Genomic DNA, 25,906 nt, shown 5'->3' on the forward strand with positions numbered 1-25,906 from the left:
TATATAATATTTATCAAAGTAACAATGTAAATAACATTTCATCAATAAATTAAATATCAATGTATAGATTTTTAAATAAAAATTATTTGCTGAAAAAGCGAAGTAATATATTTCATCCGGTATAACTTAAATATTTCTGAATTACGTATTTCTTTCAAAAGCTCAAGAGATACACCATACCAAATATAATTCCCAGTGTGAAGCCCGATATGCCCTCGATTCTGTTTCATCTGTTGTCACTAATCATCTAATCTAAAGGAAAGGAACACTATATGCGCTATATCCATCAATAAGCAGGGTAATTCACAACAGATGAATATCTTACCTATTTTTTTCGATTAAAACTTATTTACAAAAGTAACTGTACAATCGTAATTCTGTTGTGATCTGTGTGTAGGTCTATCATAGCCTTGAATGCGAGTAGACCGGTTCTGAGGTAAAGATTGTATTGCAGGGAAAGCTTCAAAGTGAAGTCTTTGAAATAGCACAGCACATTTTGTCAAGCAAATATTCCAAAATCATAAATTTATTAATATTAGTTTAATTTTCAGTGACATATTAATATAAGGTTTCTAAAATCATATTCCAATGTTATGTACACATTAACCTCAGAAGTCCACGTTTTCAATATAAAATTGTATAAATGTGCTATACGATTTTTTAAAATCTATTAATAAGAGGTTATCAATTTATTGTACCAAACATAATATTAATCAATTGTATATCCTGTGGTTGATTTCCCGAATATTGTCTCTATAAGAACTTATTTTGGAATGAAAAAAGTAGATAAATGGTAATGAGTATAAAATGTACATATGTAAACATGTTGATCGTATTGCACATTTATTGTATCAGATGAACATTTTTCCATAATATTAATCTATATGTAAAACCCTTTGTGCAAAACATTATTCTATATTCGATATTAAAAAATTGGATTACCATTGTTCTTTGAACACAATTAATATAATTGTGGTATATTTGCGATGATTAGTTCTGGAACATATGCCCGGCACAATGTTATAGAACGCATTACTATTGGAAATATATATTTCCAATATCAAAGGACTAAACATAATCCATGCAATAACATCTTTACAAACAAGCACTATAACGTGGTGCTTTGTTTCGCCTATTATTTAAAAGTCATCGTTTTTAAATCTAATAATATGCCCTAACTTTGTTGATAGGAATATTATAATTAGAGCTAAGATTTTTTGTACCATTGAATTAGGTGAGAGCACCCAACAGTGACCCCAATACGTTTTTGAAATTGCTCACTACAAGTATCTTCATTCGATTAGAAATATATTTGTAGTAGGATGCAAACCTGCCGATATAGTTTCCTTTCGTAACGTCAGGGTCGCAATTTGATTATTTCTCTTACGAGATGCCCGTTATCTTTATTCAAAAAGTGCTAATATATCATCACTTGATGAGGGGTTACCACTGCTAGCGCCGCTGCTGGGAGGGGTATTCAGATCTGGTGGATCTAGATATGAAAGTAATTCCATTGGATCCACAACATTATCTGGCAAGAGCTACAACATAACATAATAAAAAATAAATATCACACAAACATATAAAAATACTTTAAGTATTAAGAAAATGTAGATTATTACTTACATTCAATGCTTCTTGACCTGTACCCTCGCCATCTATTACCGCAGCTGGGTCAAAATTTAAATCTGATGGTATATCCGCAGTATCGTTGGTTATGTTTGTATTTGTATTACCAGATGTGTTGATGTTCCCAGTGGATTCTTGGGATGCAGGAGGAACACTTGGTGGACCACTGTTTCCACCACCTGGTGTGTGTGGTGTATGAGGAGTATGAGGCGTATGAGGTGTGTGGGGCATCTGTAAAAATAAGAAAAAAATATTTAACAAATGATCTATGAAAGATTATATATAGTTATAGAATAATTCTGAGCTTAGAACATACTTGATCGTTAAGCGATTTTTCCATAGCATTAAGAGGATCTAAAGAGTTCACCGATTCGTTTAAGTGCGAAAGAGGCCCAGTTCCATTAGTATAATCATTATTGGTATTCGTGTTCGCTCCGGAATTAATATCGAATGATCCTCCCGACGAATTCCGATGATTGATGTTATTATTTCCATACGTTGTTGGTGTATTATTCATCATAGAGCCGCTTACGATGCTACTCATATCAGGTGGTATGTACGGACTCATTGCTTGATTCATATCCCAATTATTCATAGTAGGCATGTTCATACTTCCAGGTGACATTGCCTTTGTCATTCTCTTACAGTCGTTTTCTTCTTCAGATTTAATACCAGCAGTTAAATTCTTTGCTGGTTTCCAATTCGCCATCGAATCTATCGTAACTTCTTCCACTTCTGCAGTGTTCAGAGTGTTCAAAATGCCCCACATATATTGATCAACTTCTAAACCTTCTAATTGTGCAGGTTTTCTATATATAATAGAAATAAAATTATGTGAAACTTGAACGAAATGCGTTTAGTTTTATAATCGAAGAGAAAATTGTTAAAAAATTACTTACGAGCATACAGGACATCGCCAAGCTCCTCGTTCACAATTTAGCTGTAGGTATGACTCCAAATCGAAGCATTGAATGTGTTTACAGTCGTGTCCTCTAGCTGGCAGTGTAATACGTTTAAAAGTAATAGGACATTTTAAGGATACCTATAATAAAATAATTTGCATGATAAATGTAATAAAAAACATAAATGTAATATGTTAAATATGATGTTAAATATCTACCTTAAGTGCTGTTTGTTCTACGACATCTTTCTCCGACTGTATACCGTTATTTGAAATAGTATTATTGAAATTCCGTTTAATTTTAGTAATACAATGCTCCGCCGTTAGTAGCCTTTTACGTAACAAGCCATGAAGTACGCTTCTTACGCTTGGTCGGTGAACTAATTGAAGCACGAACAAATGAGACTGCAAATAAAAAGAAAGAAATTCATTTTACCGTATGTAAAAATTAAATTTTAAGACTGTGAGCATATAACGATAAAACAAACTTACACAACAACATGCCGATACAGTAATTTGTATCGTGTTTCTTCCAGGTTGACAAACATCTTTCAGGTATAAAGGCTTATGAGATGTTTTATTCTCACCACGATCAATAACTAACGGCGTAGCGTTTACAGAAACTTGCACGCTCGCTGGCCAATTCGTGTTCATTTGCCTATCCTCATGGTGGAAACATTTGAGTTGCAGTTCCAGATCAGATCGCCACATCAACGTTTGATGTACCGTGGATTTCAGTTGGAAAACATGATTGCTTACAGCCAGATTATGTTCTAAGCGGAAGGGTGGAAGAATAATGCCATCCCTCACGGGGAATGTTAATCTTAACTCATCATCCTCTGTACAAAACGGGAAAATATTAGTTATTGATGCTCAATCCTATTTTAATATATTAATTTTAAATATATGGTCAAATCATGAATTCAACATACTCTGAATATTAACCGGTGACTTCATTTCGTTGAAATTAGGCTTAATATCCGGATTCGGACTGATGTAAGGAGGCATACTGGTGGCTGGTGTCAACGGCGGAGTCGGATTACCGGGAATAGGACTGTGTTGGTAATTTAAATTCCCCGCGCCTGTCGTTCTCATTGATGCAACATCTTGTTGATATTGACTGGTTGCAGCACCAGTTGCACCATACGAAGACGCGCTACCGGCGTATCCTGAGTTTGGTTGATGACCAACGAACTGATTCCCAACCGTCGTAGGTCCCATACTAACCGGTATACCGTTACTACCGTAATATTGGTTACTAGTAGCCTGATTAGCGGTGTTGTATGAAGGCGCAGTTTGCCTCATATTATTACTCCGTATCATAGAGTTAGGCCCAAAGCCAGCAGCCGACGGATTCATACTCTGCATAGGTTGGTATTGAGGTTGAAAATTCGGCCTCGCTGCACTAGGGTAATTGGTCGGATATTGTGACGACGACATGCCGCTGAAGGCTGGTTGCATCGCAGCCGGGTTAGGACCCGCGTACGGGCCCTGTTGCCTCTTTTGCGCCATATGCATCGCGGGGTTTGGATAAGGCGCTAATCTCCTTGGATAGCCTTGGTGAGGTTGAGCCTGAAAATATATGGTAATATAAGTCATAAGTCAAGAACGTTAAAAAATACATACTCTACTATTTGCTGAATAATAGCATTCTACCATAAATCTGTGATAATAAAAGGAGAATTAAGATATTGAGAGCAAAAGTGGACTAACTCCAATACTCAACAAACTCAGTAATTTTCTGTCTACAACAGATGTGAATACGCAATAGAAATAAAATGAATTCTTCCCCTCTTAATTAATACAGCTTACAAATTTATATCCAAAAGAGTGTGTAGTTTAGCTCATTTTCGCTTTAAGTGTTTGAATCATAAAATGAATTCGATACTTCACGTACTTGCATGCTCATTTTGTTCATTTGCATGTTGTTAGGTCCCATCATATTGTTCATGCCCATATTACCCATGTTACTCATGGAGCTCATGGGGGTCATTCCGTTTATACCATTCATACCGTTCATACCACCCATCGACATAGGATTCATCGAGTTCATGCCATTCATACTGTTCATCGAATTCATGGAATTCATAGAGTGCATTGGGCTCATCGTGCCCATGCTATTAAAGTTGCTCATCCCGACTGGCCCCATTCCGGCCATTGGTCCTCTTTGGGCGTACCCTGCGTTGTAAGTTTGATGGGGTATTCCATGTTGGCTCTGCATCTGTAATCAACATATAATACGTTACTTAAACAATTTCTATTTTAAAATAAGCTAATTTTTATGTGAAGATAACAAAAGAGACTAAAGAAGATAACTGAAGATAAGAGTCGGTCACGTAGTTTCAGAAGAGCAAATATAAAAGGGGAAAAAACGGTACCTGATTAAATTGAGAGGGGATGTCTTGGCGGTCCTGCATGGCCACCACGCTAGCAGTGGCGGTGGCCGTAGCGGTGGCAGCTGCCACCATCGCCGCGGCACTAAATGTCGAACCACCACCCCCGTTCTGGGGTGGCACCGTGTTATGATAGCCGGATGATAACACGGGCTGCACCCCAACGCCGATCGCCGCCGTTGTTGATAGTTTTCTTGAAGCTAGTTCCAACGAAAACGACAAACTTGTGTCGCGTGATATAGGCGTTTCAACGAAAACCGGGATGGTACTGCAAAAGATAAGAAAAAATATTACTTCTAATGGAAATTATATTCGATGAGTTCCATATATGTACAGTAATGCTTAAATTCCAAATAAAAGGTCAAATAAATCGTAATTCTCGCGGAACTGGTAGCCGTCCGTTGACAAGGAAAAGTGAAAAGATAAAGACAATATTTCTCGTTTACTCTTGTTATATCTGTTTACTGTTTTCGCCATTAATTTCAGATTACATTGAGATCGAGACACTGATCTTATGAGGCTAATTTGAAATTAGGCAAAATCCCTATTAATATTTAAACGAGTATTATTGTAGTTTTCTTCGTTAAAATACATACATGTATTAAATAAATGTATTGAAAAATATAGTGGTTACTTAAAATTTGTCATATTTGTTCTCAAAAGACTAAGGATTCATAAGGTAAGATATTAACTACAGATGTGTGATATTAGTTAAATAAATTTGGTTGAAGAGTAAATGGTCGATACGGGTGCAATACAGATATCTCTTTGTAGGTCAGATTCATGTTCCAACTATTCTGTACGAGCAATCGATTGTATTGTAACGTTTTCTATTTTCCGCGATGCAGCAATAATATATGTGAGTTATTCATGATCGTTGAATTATTTAAGAAGGTCGACAACTTAAATCGCGCATCGCGTGGTTACTATTCGGGCCACGCCATTATCGATAATTTTTACTGTACTTTATAGATCAATAATCATCGCAATCGTTAATCTTAAAATGTTTTTAATCTTAAGATTTACAGAATTCCAAAAGCCTCTAAAGCGTTTTCAACAATCGCAAAATGGAAATATGAAAAAATGCATTCGTTATTGGGTGCATTACAGTCTTTCAGATAGAGTTATCTCGGCTTGCTTAAACCAGCACGTAAAACTCTTATCACAACTGTAAAAAGGAGGAAAAGGAAAAAATACAAAGAACGAATAACCAAGCACACTAGTTCCGTAACATTGCTTTAAACAATTTCTTTAAAATGTTCAATCTGTTATTATTTTCTACTTAAAAAACGGAAGACGAAAACAAACTTATGAAGAGAGAAAAAATGATAAGAACGAAGCTGAAGTCTTCTTGAATTTTTCTAACGTCTTCTACTTCTCTTCTAAAAATCGATTTACCTGCTAGCAGCGCTCCCATGCCTTTTCTCATCTTACAGAATTACATATAAGATATAGGAAAGGAAGTTGGACGCTTTGTCGTGTCCCTTCTATCGATACAAGCCCCGAACATTGTTCGTTCTTTCGAGTAGCCTTCGTTCTCGTTTCTATCCTCGTTTTGAGACGTGCATACCCCAAAAGATCGAAAGACTGAACCCTGTGCGCACCGTTCATATTCCCAGCTGGCCAAGGCCCCTATTGGTTTTCTGTGGGAAATGCACGTGCTCACTATTCACACACTGCTGCTCTCTGCGCTTATAATACCGTTCTGCTACAAACACCGCTTGCCGGTGCAATCGTGTCCCGGGAACCAACGCGCTTTGCACGATCATTTTCGACTTGTGCGATACCAAGATGAAAAAAAATCTCGTTGGTAGGTATCGCGAATCTTCTCTGTAAACGGAAATATCGCTCAGGATCAACAAATCTATTCAATTCATTTCCATGAAATATTGTATATCACGGTCATATTTATCATTGCTACTGTTTGATAACATATCATATTACTAATGCAGATATATTTGATGAATTGTTCGTGTTCAATCATAGAACTCGTACTCATGCTGAATATTTTTAATCGTTATTCTTTGTATTTTTGCTTTTTAATGTATTATTTCTTCATGATAACTGAAGTAAGTATTCAATTCTAAAGAACTACGGTACTATTGTCTACGAGTAATCGATGTTTATTAGAAGGATAGTAGAGATTCTAAATAAAACGCCTATGTGGCGTTCAAGTTGCGCTACACAGGCGAGGAAATGCGGCTCTTTAGTAGATCGTGCCATTGTAAAGAAATTTAACTTGAAACAGCGACGATACATGAGGGAAAACTACTTAGAGATGTAAAAGAAGTCATGAACAAGGGTATATGATGACCATTGTTCTGCATGATGTTCGAAACTCGTGGAGCCACATGAAAGAGTGCACCGTGTGTATCGTAGCGTATCTTTTGCGATATCGCATTACCACGTGCACATCCAGATTCTTGCGCATGCTCGTGGAAATTCTATAAAACGACTGGTAATTTCTGCGCAAAAGCACAGACATCCATGCCCTTTAATTTTATCGCTTAAAGAGTTCAAACATTTTCGATCGAATACGAATTTAAACGGATAGATTACTTTCGCGCGTTCATCGATCCAGGTGGCGCCATCTGCGCAGCTTTTTTTCATGAAATAAGGTACGCTTCGAGCATTCGTAATTCAATATAGAATAAAGTATAAAAAATGAAGAAACACATTGAGGTACGCTTCGAATACTCGAAATTCATAATAAATAAATAAATAATAATATTGAAAATTGTATACATCAATTTTTGATTATTATTAAACTAGTTTTTTAATAAATGTATGATTTTTAATAATTATTAATAAATGTTTAAAACGTGTAATATTTTATTGTTATTACTATTACTATGAAAATAATGCAATATTGCAAGTACAAAGTTTTACTTCTGTACAAACAATAAAAGATTTTTTATATCTTGGTTAAAATCAGTGTTTTGGTAGCGCAAATTATACGTTTATATATTGCTAACCTTGAATTTAACTTTGATAGAGTCACTTATAGAGTGAGCAATCGGTCGATTTGATAAGATACCAATTTATAGACATTTGCTTCTACTCTGAGTTATAAGATAACGATTTTACATTTTAGCATATAGAGCGATGATAAATTACTAATTGAAAGTTATAGAAATAATGTCTACCATTTTCTACCATATAATTTTACCTTCCTATAACAATATTTATTGAAAGTCTGTTAAAGATTATTTAAAACTCATAAATATGCTAAAAATATTTTACTGTTCTAAATCTTTATATTTTCAGATATATAAATTTAAAGGCAACTTAAGAAGGTTACATCATTGTTTAACACGACAGAGTATTATTACGAATGTTATTTTCATTGTCGCATCGAATAAAAGCATTATAATCGGTAAACGAAAGGAACGTCCTCGACTGTTAAAAGAACTAGAATAAAAAAAGGCGTTATAAATATCTCGTTAATCATTTGCTAAATAATTTTTTTCGCGCTCACTTAACCCTAGTGGTTTTCAAAGTCAACGGAAGAGGGGCGCCTCCTCTCGCCAACTAAAACGAAAAAGAGTGTTCTCCCCGTGTACAGTGTCCTCCAGACGCGATTATGGCACATCGAACAAAAACAAATTTCGAATAATAGCCTCTCGGTCGAATTCAATACGCCGCCAGTAGAGGAACCTATAGTATCGTTTATGTGTATACATGCATTATACATATGTGTTAGTATATGGGGTGTTCATTGTTCATAAAAAAAAGAAAAAAGGAAGAAAACAGAACTTATTGAAGGACACTGTCAAAACAAAAAGATTGCTATTACATGAAACAGTTGTATCGAGTCGTCAGAATATTATCGTTCTAATATATTGTTATGATAAGTGTTCTACTCTATCAAAAACATTACTAAAAACTGAACTTCCTTTTCAATTTTTTTACGTCTTCACGTATCGTGGAAAACAATTGTCAGAACTGTCAGATTCCTTGTTTTACCGCATAATACATTAATAACAAATAACATACGTAAATTAAGAATGTCATGACTATAACATATGTTTCATTTCTAAGCTAAACATTCCCATATTATTCTAGGAGTTACGGTCCAAATCTTTCCACAAGTTGCAAAATTCTGTTGAACGTAGTTCAATATACTAGTGTAAATACATAGCGCGCATGTAGTCGATTATAATTAACACTGTCGCAGAATCTACATCGGTACAACAGCCAAGAGTGAATTCCTTAAGGAACACATTTTCGTGCGTAATGATAAACAGGCAATACCATTAACGCATTACGATCGTGAGTAATACTAGTCCCTGAATCTTTTTCTTTGTTCACCGTACGTTATTGTGTTGTATTAGATTTCCAAGACACCCTGTATGTACATGTACCCGTAACGTACTTACGTCCAGATATAGCACGTACAGGGAGCATTTTGAAGGTTGACGTCATCCAAGTCCCACCCCCTTTAAATTTGTACTGAATGCAACTCCGAGAAAAAAATGAGGGAGAAAGAATGAGAGGGAGAGACGGTAAAAGGGTGCGCAAGAAAAAGACAGAGGGCGAAAGAGAGGGAAACCCATCGAACGGATGCCTTTTCCCTTCGACGCTCTCTGTTCTCCCTTATCCTGACCGTATATTCCTTTGCCCCTTCTGTCTTCCCAGTTGAACGGCAATCGGGGCGGGGTGGGCCCCTCTGTAAAGCCTGCAACGGGTTTCTATTCTCGGATGTCAATATTTCGTCAACTAGAGCCCACTCGGCATGCAACAAAAGCCCCTATATACAGCTTGCGCGACTGGCGTGAGAGAAAGAAAGGAAGAAAGAACCGACAGAGCGTCCGTGATTCGTTAGATGGCGTGTTTAAAAGAGGATGTAACATGGCGAAAACGAGAAGTCCAGACGGGTGCGAGTGCAACGCCTAGCGGGAAACCGAATACGAAGCGTATTAAACCACCGTTTATTAACGTACTTCGAAATGTTTATTCGAGATTATTAATTAATTCAAAATTTTCGCCAGGAAAATATTTTATTTAGATACCTTTATCCATATCTTTTGAACAGAGAGAGAGGGAGAGAGAGAGAGAGAAAAAATGTCTTTTCGAATTGTTTTACTAAATATGTTTGTACTATAACTTATGGTATTTTACAAAAAGAAAAAAGATATATAACTGTGTTCTTCTAAGGTCCTTGGAAATATAAAAATTTAGTAATAAGAGGTACAGAGTCCTTAATACAATGTAATTTTTAAAAAATATTATAAGTGGGTCAATGCCGCTTTTAGAGATACAGAATCAGTCTCTAAAAGAATATCTATATAATACGAAAAGGGTAAAGGTGATTAAAAAGTAATATTATTATTCTTGAAACTAAGGATGAAATAGTGTTTCATTCTACAAAAATTTAATTATCTTTCAATTTAGACCAAGACAAATCAATATCATTGAATATCAAATCCAAAGTATCCTTCTCAAAATTTTCCATAATATTATAATTTTAAATATGATATTAATTATGTATAAATTCTTATTCAAGATACCAATTTAATATCTTATAGAAATCATCTTATCTTTTTAAATAATTTTTTATACTATATCGTTCCAGTGTAAAATAACTAACCATTATTTCGAAATCGTTCGCATATTCATGGGGACTGGCCTAAAGGCTGTTTCCCCATTTACAGAAACCGAGGAGGCGACTAATATTGGCGATGCGTATCGAGGTGGAGGCGAATAATATCGAGCGAGGAATCCTTGTACGAGATAAAATGGGCCTCTCACGGTCGTCGCGTGTCAACATATAATAGCCACGTTCTCCTCACTTGGTACACCCGTGAACTCGTATATGAATCTCGCCTTAATAAATCCAGTTTCGATCATCGTTATCGTTCACGACGATCTTTATTTATAATTATACGTTGATGTGTCTAAAATAACTGGTAAATGGACGAATTTAAAACTTAATGGTTCCCCAAGAAATTTATAAGAAAATGAAAAAAGAACTTAGATAGATGCATGACTTAAAAGGACAACGTCAAAAAAATTACATCTTCTTTGAGCTTGTTGATCTATGCCATTATAAGCTGAAAACAAGAAATTGCATTTTTTCTACATTAATTCCTCTACATTAATTAATTATTTTTTTAATTTCACGAAGTGACTTTAGAATAACATAACTTCAATATGACGTAATTTGAATGAAAATAAAAAGTTTAATTTTCATGATATCAACCACTTCAACAAAATTTTGCAATGGACGATACAAATTTTTATTCTACACTTTCACATTTTATATTTGGGATCTGCTGTACAATATAAATCATTAAAAATTCTCTTTAAAATGTAATTCCAATAACATTCTTTCAAACTCTTAAAGCATCAAAATCCCTATCAAACGAAATGTTAAACGAGCAATCGCGATTAATCATCATCGATATCACCAGCATGTATCGAATGAAAGTTTCATGTACAGAAAGAAAGTTTCGCCCGGCAAGAGCGCATAGAACTAGCCTATCAGATCACGTATCGCGCCCGTTGAACCAGTCTAAACGCACCTTTAAGGCGAATGACAAAGAGACTAGCGAACGCGCGTGCGCGGGAGTAAGGAGGACAAAAAACGAATACGCCGGATGCCGATCGCAACACTTCACTAAAATCAGGACACAAGTAGAGAGAAGGAGGATGGGAACAAGGATTCGAGAGAGTCTCGAGAGCGTTCAGACCGCCGCGCCAAGCCTGCGACACGTAAACAAGAGCGTGTGTCCGAGGTCGACTCGCTCAGAGAATCGTGGGAGGAATTCCTTCTTTTTTTTCTCTCTCTTTCTCCTATGTGGAGAGAAGTCTCGTATGGTGACAGTGGGTCGAGACGAGGGAGGACAGAAAGGAGGGACGCACAGAGGGCTTTGATCTCGTCCGTTGCATCGCGTATCGTTATTTTCGGTGTGAATCGCGGAGACAAAAGCATTTTCGCGGAAATCCTCGCGTCTTTTGTTCGCCGGATAGAGACAGAAATTATTCTGATTACGCTCGTAAAAGTCATCCTGATATTTACGAGTCTTTGTTGTTGAAGGTTATACCATAGTATAGGTTAGAAGAATTGTAGAAAATGGAATTATAATAATTGAATTGATTTATGAATAATTTTAGTAAGAATCATGCAGCGTAGAATAGAAAGCATCGCAGATGGTAAATTACAGAAAAATCGAGGTTGCGAGAAGGAAACTAAATTTCATATCAGATTTGACACGTATTCATCACCTAATGAAAACTCGCGTTACTATCGTAAATGTTGTTATCTTCTGTCGTACAACAATATCGACTGAAATTAGTCACGACGTGCAAGAAGCTCATAATGGAAAAAAGTGAAACGTTAGTGACATGCAAATGATGCATTATATGTTTGAATGTAATTAGAGACAAAATGAAAGATGTATGCTTCTTTATGTTTAGAATTATTCGATATACAAAATGAATTACGAATATCGAGACCAGTTTTCTACAGCGAAATCATACTTCGTTCACTTAGCTCCTTCACTTAGCATACTTCGTAAAATACTTACACTCTAAACGTCTTTGTCCTCCATTCCGGTATGTTTATCGTGCAAATACTAATTATGCAATTCGAATCGTATCTACAGGAGAAATAATAACACCTCCGCGTCGCAACGTCTCTTTTTTCGAAACTTTTGCGTATTCTTTTTGTTCTCGCTGGCTATCATGATATTTCGATCTCATTATCGTATTGATTTTTATTTTCTTTTTTTTTTTTTTGTTTGTAGTAATTAAAGAGAAAATAAGAAAAGATGGAAACGAACACATTACATCACTAATTATGCAATGGGGAAGAAAACTTCAAAAAATTCTTAGGATTGCGTGACGACTTATCGATGCAATGCTGGAACTTCAGACGCATAAAAAAGAAGATGAAATATAAAAAAAGTTACGTCTTTCGCGTATTTCTGAGAATTTCGAACAAATTACAAGAGTTTAATGAGAATCGCATATGCAGCAGCAACGATAGCTAAAATGATTTGTGAAATAACAATATCAGCTTGCAGTAAACGTGCCTACGGCACGTAGTTCTTCACCGGGCTCATCGACCAGCCGAGAGAGGATTTCTCATCTGCTAGGCTGTCTATGAGAAGATTCTGTCATTCGCAACAAATGCTCGTGGCATTTCGATGGAATAGATTTTTCACAGTGCCTCGGGAAAAGGTCGAACGACAGAAGACGTTTTAAACGTCTTAGAGAGAGCTTGACGAGGTTTCTCTCCATCGGCAAAGTTTTCGCAGCAACGTCGATTTGCAACTTGAGGCGAGCACGTGCGCACAGTTCACTGCGCGTGCTATTCATTTGACGACAGCCGCTGTGCACCTCGCCACCCTATGATTAATTTATCGTTTCCATCACGTATCCTGCTGGTGCATCGCCGTTCTGATCTTTAATCGCCGCGTTTCTTTCGATAAATGTGAACGGAAATATTCGTTCGAGCGAAGAAATGACACAATCGATCGATTAGTATGCGTGAAATTTTCGGATCGATGCCCATTGGCATTTACGATCGAAGTTTCTAATGATATCAAGGGTTATAACTTTTCACTCTATAATCTAATTTTGTACCATTCATTTTCCTATATTATCATAATTAAGTATACAAATTAAAACCTAAGCGAACTATATTAGTTAACGAAATATAAAAAACATAGGAGCTAAATATTCATACACTATTTAAGAAACTATCATAGACAAATTTTAATTTTTTTTCTAATAAAATATCAATGTTACTATATGTTCTTGTAATAATTATTAATTATTCCCTGTTTTATATCAAATATTTAATATTTTATAATTTTTTCTAATCTTTCCTACGTCACGCATTATCAGTCGTAATGTAAAATCCAGCACAAATATATTAACAATGTTTTTTTTATGAAAATACGATTGAATTATAAGATACGTTTGTCACTTATGATACAGAATATTGACCATAACTCTGGTCATGAAGGGATAACCAGCAGGGTTGGCATAATATACTTATGGCTCCCGATCCCGATCGAAAAGTTGATAATAACGCTCCATATAGCTCAAACTGGCTCGTAATTCATTCGAAGAGGGTCAAGGATTCTTTTTCTCTTCCGCCATTTTTCCTTGATTGCTTCCGACACGTTCGAAATCATTGGAAACACGTGCGCAATGCAAGGAACCTATATATGCGTGCATAAACGGAAATAACATCTGCCGTCAGTTACAAAGAAGCCGAAAACTGTAAGATTCAACCGCAGAGGACTTCCGTTTGATGCGAACACGGGAAAGTCGTGCACATACAAAGACACAAAGAACTGTTCGCCAACGCGTTTACAATGGCGGCCGATAATAAGAGCAAACGCAAGCAGAAGAGAAATCTTGCTTTTACTCTGCGAAATTATTGAGCGTGCATTCCACGAATGCACCATTAGCTCTCGCCCAAGTAAAAAATCAGGCTGGTTAAATATATGTACTATACTCGTTGACTAAATACGCGTATTTGTCTTTCATTTTCATTTGTTGAGAATTTTACTCACAAATTATCCTTCAATCTCTTGAAAAATAGTTCCCAATATATATTTTTATAGACAATAAGTATTATAGATATTTATGTAAGAAAATTAAATAGGTGTTCCACTACGATACATTCCTTAAAATTCAGTGAATTCTTAAAGCATTAAAAAACACATTATAAGACATACAATTTTAATTCAATTTCTTTTTCTTAGAAAAATAATGTTTTATGAGGATCCTTTACTTTTTTGTTAATGTGAGATGTTTGCGAAATTTTCAAGGTCTTCGTATTTCTGCAAAACGCCCGTAGTAAAACAAATCCTAGTTAAAATATTCACGACGGGTATAACGTAAGAACAAAACAGATTATGCAACTGGATGATATGCCTCGTATTGTCATTATGTAAGGATCACAGTTCAATTCTGGAACAATACTATGACGATTTAATAATTACGATCTATAATATATGTGACAGTGCATAAATGGGAAGCGTCGCAAAAGAGTTTTGTAACAAACCTCAGCTATTGGTGTCACGTTACAGTTCCATGAGGGATACCACGTTACGTTTAAACTTCACCGCAGAACGTTAGAGCAACATTTTTCAGCCCTAATTCTTTTTTTAAATATTTTTCCTTCCTTATACTGTTTACTTTTGCTTTTTTTAAAAAGAATGTACTTTTTTTTAATTTTTTTATTGTAAGTTCTCAGTATGAAAGTCAATATTTTTTAAAATAAAAAATTAGTAAGATTTTGAACATATGTTGAGTATATTTTAAGATAGGTGACCGTATCGATTAAAACGTGACAGTACTTGTAAAAGAAACCAACGAATTCTTTATCGGACTGTTATTGGAGGGGTGGGGAGGATTCCTGGATATTGCAATTCGTTGAATGATTACGAAAGCTCTGACACGTTAACAATTTTTGAACGTGTCCGTAGCGTCAAGAAAACGCGTTTCCATGCTTTATTTTTGTGTTAACTGAAACGCGGAAGGAATACTTTACATTATTAATATACATATACTGAACCGAATTTATTAAATTTCTATTCGTTTCAGATATCGATTTTTCAAAATAATACGAGATAAAAAAATTTATTACTTGAACATCCTCAAATTTTTTATTACTAAAGATATTCCTATTCGTTATAATGAGCGAAATTTTTTTCAAAATAAAGATCTGGGAAAGGATAGATAAGTTTTCGTCGAAAACGTATTATCTCCGCTTTAATAAAAGCTATTCATTAAATTTTAACCTTACGAGGGCAACTACATCTCTATAAGTTACATCACGCGTGCTTCCGAATATCTCGAAATATGACGGAAGTAATTTATCAGTGATTCAGTGGTGGCGTAATATCCGCAGCTTCAAATATTCATCTTTTGTTCTCCCTAGTATATGTACATCGATTCCAACTGAAACGAAACATTCTTTTGAATTATGTAAATAAAATATATGTATGTACTCGTATCAACATAAAGTGCGACTTAAGCCCCTGATAAAAAGCGGTGACACTCTGAAGCGCATCTCGACTAATTGAATCCGTCAAAAATCGTCTCCCCTTCGACTGTACATCAAATTACTCAATTAAAATGGTTTTCAAATTGATTGTATTAACCCTCCGTGGTGGAAGGTCAGACTGTTCCATTCATCCCATTCGTTGTTAACCGGAACTTATATGTATTGAACCGCTGCTCCGCCAAATCTATTTATATATTTTCTCGCAAATCAATCTAATTATCTATTAATTAAAATTTACAGTAATTTAAATTTCTACAATTATATTTCCTGTTAATCTTTCTGTCTACTATCTGTCTCGATCCAAACGTGACGCGAAAGTTAAGAATTTGATGAAAAGAAAAGTGAATCGTCCCGCGTACGATATTTCAAATGGAACTCCCTAAAAGTGCTGCCAACCTTTACATACCGAGCGCGACTCTCCATTTACGGTATTACGCGCGCGCGATTCCTTCGCGTGATGCTTTCTATGTTGAAATCGGCCTTTGTATCGGCGAATTGTTACACGCCTTACGTCAGGCCGCTTTTTGACGTGCAATAAATCCTCTCCTGGAGGATGCATTTCTGCAAATAGAGGCGCGAGCACGGGCGCGCGCGTGGCCACGCGCAGGAAGGCCCCTGTCCTGTCAGGATTCGGAGAAAGTTGTTTCGGGGCGTTGATTGGCGGATGACGAAATCACGGAAGCCGCCGGCCAATCGTTGCTCTGGAAACTTTCCCAGAACACTTAACCCCTTTGACCGTTACATAAATATCACTCGATCCGGTGCAGCGTGTTACAGCAATGTATCCTGTACGATGAGATAAAGGGAACGCCGGACGACAACAATTCGCTGTTAGCTCTCTCTCCCACGTACGAGAACAACGGGGCTTTCGTACCATACTTTTAGGAGTAATGAAAGGATAGTAGTTTCGTGTGAAAACAGACTTAAGATTGTATTAATTGGTTCGATCATCGAATGGCGTTAACGTATCTCGAATTGTAGTGTAACGTTTATGTTCTTTTCCTTTTCTTTTTTAGATGCAAAGAACTGTAAGTTTCACATATTTCGATTAGATCACGGATAGTAAAGTTTTATTCAAAAGTAGATTTCTAGTAGAAATCTTTAATATGGTCGAAGCTAGGTCGGAGAATTGAAAGTAAGAAAATTGAAAACCACAAATTAGATCATAGTTTGTTGCACAAACGTTACGTAAATTTATTATATAAATTATAGAAATATTTTTTATAATAGACAGTGGAGAATAATCGAAGGGCAAGAAAGCGATTCATCTGTGCTGTTTAAACGAACGAACGAACGCAAGGGCTCGAACGAGGAAGAAATTTACTAGAAATTAGAAAGGCTCGTTGGAAATCACCTTATTACCGGAGAAATCGAGACAATTGTTTCGAACTGTAATGTATGTACGAAGTTGAAAGACATACTTTCTTTAGAGTCCGTTTATAGTTTGACACGCATATAGATATATGTATATGCATGTATATATAGGGGCTTGGAAATAAGGAAGTGGAGAGAATATAACACGTGCCTATAAGTTAACTCGAAGCACCAAAATAACATCGGTCGCTTAACGTCGACTGAGGCAAAACGAATGAACGCAATTCTCGTGGAAAACTTTAATATAGTTTATACCGGTGCCTAGTATCTTGATGTATGTCAGGGTTAAACTGGAATGCATTGATGACGGAGATCGTCTAGGAAATATTTTTCACGGGAACACGCTCAAGGAACATCTCAGTCATGCCTTGTAAAGCCATATGGGTCGTGATACATAATTCCCTTTGTAGGAGCTCTAAATCAAGATACATTTCTATTAATACATTAGCAAGAAACAAGATCCCTATTCCGAGTGAATTAAGTTAACAGTGAAATTCTTCTGCAGTTGAATGTTGTCCGAGTATTACTTCTTTTTTTAAAAGCTCTTTATTGCCAAACAAAGACATCAAAGTTAAGACTAATGTATTTAAAGCAACGATGGCATCATTTGATACGATCTTACGTGCACGACACGTACTCCATTTACAGTGAGACGCTCGTTAATTTCAAATAATCACGCGTGTGTTCGCACGTGCGCGGAAACGGACGCTTAAATATATATCACGAAAGATACTACATTCCCACCTGCTCTTTACATTAATTATTCGGGATTACAAAGTCTTCTACTTTCTTAAACTTTTCTTCCAGATAAAACCTTCGAAATATACCCCGCGACGTACAAGGAAAGTGATTAATACGACGCGTTAAATAAAGATACCAGCCCCATCACCAAGTTAACCAACAAAGAATTCTGAAACTCAATGAATATTTCCAATCTAATCATCCTATCTCCTTATTTGGTATTTAAATTTGTTGAAATCTTACGCAATAGTAGGATATATATAAACATTTTCTATTTTCTAACCTCTTTTCACATTTTAAAATTATATATAAAAAATAATTAAGTTAAAAAGTTATTTATTTTTAAGTTAAGATTAATTAACCATTCACATATTTTATTTATACCCTACTATTTTTCTAAATGTAATGATATATTTTTGTTATTATGTGATATGTATTTAATTATTCATATACATATTTCAAACTGCGAGTCACGCGTCGATTGACGCGCGAGTCACCTATGATAAGTAATAACTAGAAAAAAATAAACAACTGAAGTTATGACAACTGATATCAGTGTGTCTTCCTGGATAAGGTGAGTCGCGGCCTTGCCACGTGCAATCGTTTCCGGCCAATCAACGCACCCCGTTTGCAATTGCAGTTATTTTATTAACCGATCTTTCTGTCCGATATGGACTTTTCGTCACTGCGCTGACACAATTACTTTCCCCCTCTTTAACGCGCTTAACACGCTTTTAAACATTGTAATAAATCACGAAACGCGTTATTGTCACGATGGTGACAATTAATCTTTTCAGAGGAAATTCGATAATGTTTTTATGGTTATCACCGGACCATGAAGGAACAGGTTGTGAATTATATTTCTCGCGACGAGTGTCTTTCAATCTTTTATATCCCGACTCACAGGAACAAAGGATTAACGTGTGCAACTTAAATTACAACTGATAGTTTACTGCTTTCGTGGATAAGATAGGATGCGATCTTGCTAATCTGCTGCGTGCCACTAATTCTAAATAATTAACATATCTCTTTTGTGCCATCGAACTGCTTGTATTTTGTTGCTTTTTTATTAATATTTATCGAAATCTTTTAATTTTCATTCTATAAAATAATTTTCCTGTTTATATCACCTTAATTAAAAGAAGCTTAATAGCATATAATTAAAATATCTATGAGCAATACTATAAATTTTTAGATTATATAAAATATGTCAATAAGAAATAATAATAAGTAGAATTAACATTGAAAACTTTCTATCAAGTAATTACACCTCCTATCAATTGTTCAATAAGTATACGTAATATTGATTATGTATGACGTTTCTATAAGTTGCTTGGAATTCATCTTTAATGTTTAATATCGACTAAGCAACGGTACAATCGCCAAACGATAATTTCCTTTCGTTGACGTGACCAAAGCGCGCGCGTTAGAGCTTTGTCTATACACAGTTGAGAATATCGACGTTCTTGCTTGCCGTTTGACATAAGTATACGGAACAAAATTAGGCGACTGGCGCTTTCAACGTATTGTACGCGCATGCGCACTCAATCGCGCTTCTGCACGCAATGTAAGTACAACCGATAGCTAAAGGAAACGAAGCATATACTACTATCGAGCTGATTTGTTATAATTAGTCGCCAATTTTTATCATTTTAATCACTATTTTCTAAATAACCCTCCCCATGAAATGTACGAAAAACTCTGATTATGTGTCATATAATATATCGTATATAATATGTCACTCAAATGTATATACTACTATAAAATCAAACAGTTCTTAAGAAATAACATAATAACTTCTTTAAAAATAACGAACCCAAATTTCAAATGGATCGGCCGAAAGAAAAGAAACATCGAACGAAATATTATTCTTCGATTGTTTGAAACCTAATATCGACTCTCATAGCAACGCGTAATCGTTCGGATAAAAGCGGGTCTGCGACAGCGATAACGGATTCCGGGAAGATTTTATGTCGACCGTGATCAGTACGTGGCGTAGCGCGGTCGATTTGAATTCGTTTGCCGCATCGTGGCTTTTTGATTCGCGCGTCATACGCGTCAAAAGCCACCACACGTCCCGAGAGCTCATTATGCAACGAACAATTATGAAAATTTAATTACGCTTCACCTTGAGCGCGCGTGCGGGGACATAATGTTCGAAGGCTGCTCCATTGTCGTCGGACCGAGAGCAAGCGTCACGAACGGCCGCTTCGCGCCGGCAAAACAAACGTTTCATAATCCAACCGAGCGGATTCCGTCGCGTGTAAACCAATCGTTTGCGCAAGCGGTACGTACGCGACCGTCTTCGAAGGATAGGATGATCGCTTACGTTCCTTTTCTTTTTTCGACGAAAGTTTTTCTTGCCTGCCGTTGGTAATTTCGACTTTCCGAGTGATTCCGACTGTTCGCGAGGCGAGTCGAGAGAACCCGACCGCTTCAATTTCGAAATTTATATCGAAATAAATTATGTCATGTAGCAACGATATTCGAATTTTACTCTTTTTCTTTTTTTTTTTTTTACGGTTTACGGATACTCGTTGAGAAAATGGAATATTAAAGAGCGACGCGGCGGTTCTCATGAAACAGGCTACCGAAGGATTGAAAATTACGATATGTCCACAATTTTCTACGTGCCAACGCGTCAAGGTGAATTTATAATGTGCTGCTCCTCTGACATAATTCCTCGTCAGTTCCGAGGCGTCTGTCAGTCGTCCTTGACAAATAAGTACCCTCGCTCCACAAGAAGAGTGCGCAATCAAAGATGACGATATATTCCTGAGTCGCTGATATTTGCCAATTTGGTAAATAGCAGCGACCCCCTTTGTCGAAACGGCTGTAATATACCATAGGCTCAATACGACAGCAACGACTTTGTCATGAGAAATTTTCTATGAAATTTTAACAGCCGTGCATATATATCTATGAACTACGGCAACTCTTTGTCTAAAACATTTTTCTATGTTATCCAAACGTGATTATTACATAGAAAAATTCAATGATAATGGAAAAGGAAGACAAAGATAATAAGATACGAGAGGAGAGGAAAAAAGGAAATGGCACTCTCCGGTCGAAGAATCCGTAGACTCACGCGCGAGGTATGAATCGGCGAGTCGACCTCATTTATTTGTGGATAAGGGCAAAGTGTGTGCAGCACAGAGCATGGCTCTCCCTACTGCATCCCCACCAGTGATCCGCCGGGTGATTCCCCCCGCGGTAATACGTCCCTGGGAAGCACGGTATGCGCCATCGAGTGTACGCTTATTTTAACAAACCTATTTCTGATATTGTGCCACCGCAACGGGGCCTGTATCGAGATTAGAAGGCTTTTAACGAAACCGACTTCTTGTGCTCACGCCGCGGAGACGTTGTAATGTAAGAGAAAGAATAATAGAGAAAGAGAATAGCAAACAACCGCGCCTCTGCATATGGACAAAGATCGCGTGTGTTCGATGCACGTACGCGTATTCGTGCACGGAGCACATTCGATAAGTACCCCCCTCTCTTGGTTGTGTGCGCTCGTAACAGTGGTTCTGTCACTATGGCGTTAGGTGAAAGCTCAACGTTCGTAGAAGTAGCGCTGGACACTGGATTAAAGGTGTACGCGAAGCAATGCGAAGTATCGATGTAATGCGTTCAACGATGTATATACATGTAGTAGTTTGTAAAGTTGAAAAAAAGGTAGTAGATTTTTAATAAATAAGATAGAGTACTGTGGCTACAAGAAATATTTGTACACCCGCATCCTTATTTTTCAATAAAGTGCTTTTTTATAAAATCCTACACTTCATTTTTAATAATACAAATAATTGTAGTCATATGAAAGTACTATTAAATAATATGAAATTTAGTCTTGTTCGTCTTGTTCGTCACAATGATGTGCTGTCGCCATAACGGTCAGTAACGATAGTAATATTCATATAGTAATGTGACCAATAATACGTTGATCTAAATTGCTACTCTGACTCATTAGCATAAAACGTTAATTTAGAACTAGCAGACGGAAGAAAAAAGAAAAATTGAAGTTATTTGAAAAAAACGTCGAAAAATGAACTAATAAAGCTGGCAGTAAAGCGGGGCGCCACAAGGCTGCAGCTACGAAGCACATAAATGTCAAGGGATCCTGACATAGTTTTTAGATCCGTTGAAGTGACTGGTTATCGGGCGGAGAACTGTTGTATGCCTTTGTCGATTATATTTGCTGGCGAGCGGCGTTCTCTGCGCGATATACATGAAAGTATAGTTTCGGCAAACTATCGTTGATAGTACAGTGACTTGGCGTATGACTGTTGACGATAAATGATTAGATAGCCCGGGCATAGCGGAGCCTATTGCGCGTTTAATATTGCCAAGATTATCTCGGCGCACGCCAAAGACCGCATCTATTACACACGGTACTATACGAAGTACGAAATGAGGCATATCGTTCCATTCAATTATAAAAATCTAATTTAATTATAAAAATCCGATCAAATTTTAACAATCTCTCTTCCTATACAATTTTCTATCTCTCCGTTTTTATTGATATTTTTATATTTTACTTCTTTTTCCTTTATGTTGATTGATAACAACGTCAGTGACAATGTCATACCACCGATTATCGTCACCGCAAGCGAGATAGTGTACAATCGAAACTGAGCCGTGTCCGTTTACTCGACTTTAAATCGTTCATTTTTTTGCGAATCACGCGATCAACTGATAATATATATTTTTATTTTTCGTTGACATTGTCTCGTTCATGATAATGCATTTCATAATTTGAACAGAAACGAGAATATTCACGGATGTACATCGATATCAGAAACGTAACGGTGAAACAGATTTGAGCTTTTCTCGGTAATGAATTATTAAGATCGTATTCTGGATTATACGCATTGCTGCTGTTGCTGCCGTGGTCGTAGATTCTCTCAATAACTCGTTACTTATCGATAAAAACGCACGAACCAATTGAGAATACATAATTCAATAATAGGTATATGTACACATACTAAACGAAAGAAATTCAGTTAGAGCTATTTTCTTGAAATATTCTAAAACATCTTTTATTTCCTTCTAGAAAACGTAACGTATAACGGATTCTATTCTTATAAGAATATGTAATCACATTCGTTGTAAAATATTCAAATGTGTTCACTAACGGTTTATAAGCCGATTCGGTAGCACATCATTTCACGGTGTGTATAGTTTTGCTACACATAAAGGTGTTAATACGTTGAGTATAATACGTTACAACCCTCTAGGCAATCAAAGATTATAGTGGACGTGACTTTCTGCCTCTTTTCGTGTCTCCCGTCTATGCCAGACCTTTCTATCTCTCGCTCTCTCTCTCTTTCTCGACGTTTTCTTACTCTTTCCCCAGCGGTTAACCGGGATCGGCTCGAGAAACGAGTAAGACAGAATGACACATCTTTAGAACAATCACCCGTTGTGAAAGCGCCTTGCCAGTTAGAATATCTACTACTGCAATGTAATAACGAGCAAGTGACGAGTTAAGAGATCGCGAACTATTGTCGATTTTTTATTTAAGATTCAATTTTATGAACTGTCTTATTCAATGAACATCAACCTTCATTAATGAAGAAAACATTGAACGAAGAATAATAAATAACTTGAGGGACTTTTCATTAACACGATCAACTTTGTATGGTCGTTACACGAACGGTTGCACACTTTTCGTTGAACGAGGGATAAAATTTAATTTTTCACAAAATAATTATATTGAAATATTTCATTCATAATTTCAAAAGGATCGTGTCACTGCGATTTCGAAGTTATCTTGAGAATCCAACGACCACTTGCGAGAATGCCGTATACCCGTGTATTAATGAAACAATGCACTTCCACTTACCTAAAGGATGACACAGAGGCGCATTATCCTCGGTCGATACACCTTGTTCACGGTATAATCCAATTCTTTCTCGTGGCAAATGGAATATTACAAGGAATAAAACACTAGATCACACCAATGAGCACACTTCTCTGCGTCCACGAAAACTGTCTACGTTTATCGTCATCGTCCGTCACGACGACGAGCACGGTCACCACGCTGCTCGGCACTGCAACGCTTTCGTCTATTCATCACCTCGTCATAACAACGACAAAACAAGCGAGAACGCGGTCCGCGCGACTCAGGCTGGACGTGCGGAACCCACCAGAGAGTGTTGCACGCGCGTGCGACTCGGATGTGTCGTGAGAGAGGGTAAAACTCCACTGCTCGTGGCCGACACCGGTGTTGTGTCCTTGCGACTCCAACGGCAACAACTTTATCAAACAACTTTGTCTCTTTGAGTCGTTTTCAATCACGTTTATGTTTAATAATGTAATCGTATCGTAATTGTCGAAAACGAATATCAAACTATCTGCGGCATACAAAAACTATGTACTTTCATTCTTCTTCCTTATACTTCTTTTCTTCTTTCGTCGTTATAAAGTTTCTTTTATTTCTTTCGTTCACGTCTTCTCCTTTTTTTCTCTCACACACTTCCGTAAACTTTATATATATATCCACCGGTTGTGCGTATTACTCGCGTGCGGCTCACAGTCTGTCACAGATTTACTGACGATGGTATAACACGACGACGAACTGTTAATAGAATTGACGAGGACATTGATCACGACGGCGGTGACAGAAGCAGCAGCAGCAGAAGCTTCGAGGACAATGACGATGATGATAAAACATTTGAGAAATCGTCGCGTGGATGACCGTCAACGACGATACTCGTGAACGAAGAGAGAGCGTCCTCTCGGTATTCGCGGACGGCTGACTCTGACTGCTCGGCTGACTGACTACTCCGCGCCGGGTAGCATTGGCCCCGCTAAACGGTTGAAAGTAATACTGTCTAGTGAGAGGCTGTTGGGGCCAATATCTGTCTTGCTTGCTCTCTTCGGTTCGTCCCTTTCGCTCTGACGGTACAGTATGTCCCTCTCCCTCTTTATGCGCGCTCTCTATTGGATCCGTGCTGTGTGTATACACTCTCTGTATATCCACGGTGTGTGTCCCTGTCCGTCGATTCGCGTACGATCTTGTATCACACAAACGCGGACGTATCTTCGTGTGCGTTGGTAACTGATGTTGATGGTAGAGAGTAGCAAAAGCGGCAGACACAGGATAATGTGAGAGTGGTGGTACTGTTGTTGGTTGGTATTGGAATGACTACGATGAGGATACTAACGGTAGTGGTAGAGCGTGGATGATGCGGTGGGAGTAGTTACACGCGCGCACGTACACAGGCGCAGGCGCACACGAACGCCATCTAGCAGCAGCGCGACACTCGCACCCAACGCACAGACGCACGAATACTGCAGCACACGCGTGTGCCACTCCATAAAGACGCAGACAGTCGAATGGATAGAAGGTGGGGATACGGCAGACTACGAACGACAAGCGTAGAGAAGCAAGAGGAAAGGGGAGATGATGCGGTTCAGTCGAGTGGGGGAAGAGAAGGAAGGAAAGAGGCAGATGGGATAGGGATCGAGAAGGATGCATAGGGGTTGGGTGGGGTGAGAAACGACGGAGAGTGAACAGTGGCGAGGGGTCGCTCCTCCAACCGAGGGTTGTCGTGCCGGTGGGGAGGTTTGACCTGAGCTAGTTCCCCTCCATTCAATCCACGGCCACAATATCGGTTATAGCGAGCCACTGTTGCCAGATTGTGCGCCTCGACGGCGGCGGTGGCGGCGTGTGGGTGGAGCCACGCGATAGAGGGAAAGGTCCCCCTGTAACATCACCACCGTCCTCTTCTCTCGTCCTCGTACATACTGCTCGATCCGAGAAACGAAGTACGTCTGTCCGTTTCTCCTTCTCCGTTCCTCCAGTCTCGCTCTCTTTTTCCTCCCGCTCTTTCT

At 37.5% G+C, this 25,906-nt stretch overlaps 1 protein-coding gene across 1 annotated transcript; it reads right to left on the reverse strand.

The window, feature by feature from the left end:
• Positions 1 to 40: 40 nt before the first annotated feature.
• Positions 41 to 25,320, reverse strand: LOC122566433 (zinc finger MIZ domain-containing protein 1). Its single transcript, XM_043723642.1, has 10 exons — positions 23,913 to 25,320; positions 4,909 to 5,191; positions 4,428 to 4,751; positions 3,463 to 4,102; positions 3,023 to 3,369; positions 2,750 to 2,935; positions 2,529 to 2,671; positions 1,946 to 2,438; positions 1,627 to 1,860; positions 41 to 1,541 (listed from the first exon to the last, which is right to left on the reverse strand). Exons 2-10 carry the CDS (start codon positions 4,996 to 4,998, stop codon positions 1,404 to 1,406), a joined length of 2,595 nt encoding a protein of 864 aa, XP_043579577.1. The 5' UTR covers positions 4,999 to 5,191; positions 23,913 to 25,320; the 3' UTR covers positions 41 to 1,403.
• Between the last annotated feature and the right edge of the window lie 586 nt (positions 25,321 to 25,906).

The sequence above is a fragment of the Bombus pyrosoma genome, linkage group LG4 (assembly GCF_014825855.1).
Source record: "Bombus pyrosoma isolate SC7728 linkage group LG4, ASM1482585v1, whole genome shotgun sequence".
Taxonomy (NCBI): Eukaryota; Metazoa; Arthropoda; class Insecta; order Hymenoptera; family Apidae; genus Bombus; species Bombus pyrosoma.